The 4,246-nt window shown below is 38.3% G+C and overlaps 1 protein-coding gene across 1 annotated transcript in view; it reads right to left on the reverse strand.

Annotated features, from left to right (window-relative positions):
- Nucleotides 1–4,246, reverse strand: part of PPM1E (protein phosphatase, Mg2+/Mn2+ dependent, 1E) — a 193,505-nt gene that overhangs the window by 11,917 nt on the left and 177,342 nt on the right. Inside the window, exon 4 of the mRNA XM_011979258.1 lies at nucleotides 604–792. Coding sequence (XP_011834648.1) covers nucleotides 604–792 — 189 coding nt within the window. The remainder of the gene's footprint in view (nucleotides 1–603; nucleotides 793–4,246) is intronic.

The raw sequence follows: 4,246 nt of genomic DNA on the forward strand, positions 1-4,246 counted from the left end.
AGAGTCCTTGCCATTTATTCAAAGTAAAAAAACTTAGGTCTGATTAACCTTCGCAATGTAGGACATGAGCTCTGACTTTTCTCCCTTATTAAGAGAAAAATCAGCTCAAGGATCATTTAAGGATTCACCCTTTCCAAGCGAATTTTCCCTCAAGAGATACACAGCAAAACACTGCCTACCCATTTAGAACCAAATGTATGGAAGTAATCCCAGTTTCTGTTTCTTTTTTAGACCATTGTTTTATTCACCATATCCAGATCTTGTCAGCAAGAGTCTGCTTAGAGAGATGGTCCTGGTGTGAACCTGACAGGCAATGGTGAATAAAAGAAAGATGAAACTCACCTGCCAAATCCAGCAATTATTACAGAAATGAATCCAGAAAATTACAGCTTGAGAGTTTCTATACAGTACATCATTGTACCCCCTGAAACTATTCCTGAGGAGGGATTTAGAACTACAACAGAATCCAATACTATGAGTCAAGAATACAGTTTGGATAATGTCTGCCCAGAAAGAGAAAATCTAAATAGCCCTTTAACCACACAGACCAAATTGAGCTCAGCTAGTGCATTTCTAGCTGGAATTTGTGAGAAAGGGGCATACCTCCCTGGCTGCTTTCTGCACAAACCGCTCATCAGTGACCCGGAAGGCCCTGCACAGGGCCTCAGCAGGATCATGGGGGAACATCTCCTGGCGGACTAAGTTAACGTGGAGGTGAATGGAGGCATAAATAGCAGCATCTACTCCCCCATGGCCATCAAACACTGCAAAGTAAGCTTGTTCTTCCTGGTCCTGTCAATGGAAACACAGAACAGTTAAGGGAGTTGGGTACAGCATGATTCAAATGAACCAATCTCCTGGCATCATTGTTGCCCATCCTTTCTCCACTGCATTTGTCATTTGGAATAATGAGACTAAATGTTTTCCTTCTCTAACATGCCTGATCAACTGCTGAAATACCTACAATATTAGGGCATCTGTGTTTACACACCAGAACACTGGAACACGTCATGCCCAATTAGTTCAAGCTGAAGTGCCCTCTCTCCGTGAAAGTTGTTGTCTTGTACCATGGAAACCACCCACGTACATTTGCTTCAAAATTGCTGTTACAAGTTGGAGGAGGGGGAATAGGTAGGGTGTGAGAAGAAACTGAACAAAAGCAGCTCCAGATTGAGTGATTTTTTTCAAAATGAAAGTACTTGAATAGCAAAATTAGAACCTGAGAACAATAGAAAATATCTGGTCTTCCAACACAAGGCCAATTAAATTCAAGTTTAAAATATATAAAGATATGAAAGCATAAACATACTTCTAAACCATAATACCTTCCTCATAAATCATTCCCAGTCACACTGCATTCTCACCATAAATAGCACAGCATCTCTAAACTAGTTTACCAAACTTGAACCACATCAGATGCTCAAATGCCCTGTGTGGCTGACCACTTTGCCTCACCCCATGGTCTAAGATTTTAGTTTCACATTTCCTTGCAAAGGCAACTGCCAGGGGAGGATCTTCCAACTCTGTGCTTTGTCTTGACAAAAGAAGCCTAATCATAAGATTCCACATCAACAATTAAGCAGTTTGCTGCTTTATCATCTGCTCACGTGTTTAAATCTCAGATCTGTCTCACTTATAAGATCTGCGACGCACTGAACTCACACTGAGTCCTGAGCTCCCTTCAGGCAAACAGTATGTAATAATTTTCATTTGCAAGTCTTTTGACTTCTTTTTCCTAGGCTCTAAGAGCCTTAGAAGAGTCCAGGCCTGTCATTGATTCTTAAGCGAATCATGTAGTTTTCTCATCTGTTAGGCAGACGAGTTGCTGTCTCATGGGGATTTGGAAGGGCTACTAAAATAAGTATATCTGTACTTTGAAAAAGTTATTTTTATTTATTTATTTTTAGAATCAGGGTCTCACTTTGTCACTCAGGCTAGGGTAGAGTGGCATGATCACAGATCATTGTAACTTCGAATTCCTGGGCTCAAAAGATCATCCCGCCTCAGCCTCCCAAGTAGCTGGGATTACAGGCAAGAGCCACTGTGCCCGGCCGGCTGAAAAAGTTACTTTTAAAAGGGTATATTACATTCACAAAAGTATCAAATATAAATGTCCATAGAATAGTAACCAAAATATTATGAAACCTTTCTCTAACACACATATTACAATTAGTTCATTTAGCAACTTTAGTGCCATTAAGAAAGGATTAAACAACTCTCTAGAAATAATACTGGCTGGGCGCGGTGGCTCACACCTGTAATTCCAGCACTTTGGGAGGCTGAGGCGGGCAGATCACAAGATCAAGAGATCAAGACCATCCTGGCCAACATAGTGAAACCCCTTCTCTACTAAAAATACAAAAATTAGCTGGGTGTGGTGGCACACGCCTGTACTCCCAGCTACTCGGGAGGCAGGAGAATCTCTTGAACCTGGGAGGCAGAGGTTGCAGTGAGCCGAGATCGCGCCACTTCACTCTAGCCTGGTGACAGAGCAAACGAGACTCCGTCTCAAAAAAAAAAAAAAAAAAAAAAGAAAGAATCCTGACAGGTAGTATTTCTATCTCTACTAAAGCAGTACTCATTTTTAAATAATTCGAAATAGCACCAGAAGAAACAAAAGGAAGCCAAATGGATTTCTTTAAAAAATAAAAAATGTATAGCTTCTTTTTAAAAAAACAAAAAACATTCACTGATGTTTTTCCTATTACAATAATGTATGACAATTCAGACTAATAACAAAGGAAAATCACCAATAATTCCACTATACACAGATAACCAGTCTTCTCTATCTCTCTATATATACATACATATATATAAATGAAATTAGGATCAGAATGTGCATGATATTTTATAGCCTACTTTTTGTTTTCTTTTTTTTTAATTTTATATTTTATATTTTGAGACGGGGTCTCGCTCTGTCACCCAGGCTGGAGTGCGGTGGTGCGATCTCGGCTCGCTGCAAGCTCCGCCTCACAGGTTCACACCATTCTCCTGCCCCAGCTTCCCAAGTAGCTGGGACTACAGGTGCCCACCACCACGCCCGGCTAATTTTTTGTATTTTCAGTAGAGATGGGGTTTCACCGTGTTAGCCAGGATGGTCTTGATCTCCTGACCTCGTGCTCCGCCTACCTCGGCCTCCCAAAGTGCTGGGATTACAGGCGTGAGCCACCGCGCCTGGCCTGTCATTTTTATTATTGGCATTTCCTCATCTCACAAAGATTTACTTAAAGACATTGTTATAAATGGCTTAAAATATGCATCTTATATGAGCATATCATAGTTATTCCCTTTCATGATTTAGATAATTTTCAATTTATTATAAACAATGTTGTAAAAACATTTATGTCAAACAAAACATATGCCTAAGACTTTTCTGTATTTGTTTTCTCATAATAAAGAATTAAAAGTGAAATGACCAGATCAAAGAGTGTGAAAATTTATTAGGTTCTAAATATGTGTTGCCGTATTGCTCCCACAATCTGGTTTCACTATAGCAAGGTGCTCCTTTCTGAGTTAAGTCCTCTGGGTTAATTTTGAAATTAGGAGGCAAAATAGAAATCAATCAAGTCAACAAACAACAATAATGCCCTTAAATATGAGTATAATCTTCAAATAGGTATAGTGATATAAGGATTGTTTATCACACAATCCTTCTGGGTTACATTTGCATGGCCATGTTACTAGAAACAAAGACATCAGTTGATCTATCTTTATAACATAAGCACCAATTACCAACCTGCCATCATTGCTGATTAGACCTTGACAGTAAGCTAAAATTTAAATTTAGCTGCTAAATAGAGGAAATATTGTGTTTTGTATAAATTACTACATTGTAATTTTTAAGTTATGGACTGAGTGAAGAAAAGAGGCAAGTGACAGGCAAAGGAAACAAACCTACTTCTGTTTGCATTAACATAATACATTTAATAGAAAAAGAAAAAGATAACAAGAAAATAGTTATTAAGCTGCCAAGGCTCATATGGATCCAATTTGTCAGATACAGAGATTCATGAAATATAATTTCAGCTACTTTCCTATCTCAGAGACCAAGATTTTAAAAAGAAAATCACATGAAATAAACTGCATCAGTCTTAAATCTTCCTTTTGTGTTTGTGTTGCTTTAGCAACATAGTAATGTGAGAACTTAATACACCATTTGATTATACTATAGAAATAGTTTGGGTTTTTTGGTTTGGTTTTTTACAAAACAGCTTCATTGAGATGTAATTTTTTAAAATTGTTTTTT

Source organism: Mandrillus leucophaeus, unplaced genomic scaffold (genome assembly GCF_000951045.1).
Source record: "Mandrillus leucophaeus isolate KB7577 unplaced genomic scaffold, Mleu.le_1.0 Scaffold20, whole genome shotgun sequence".
Taxonomy (NCBI): Eukaryota; Metazoa; Chordata; class Mammalia; order Primates; family Cercopithecidae; genus Mandrillus; species Mandrillus leucophaeus.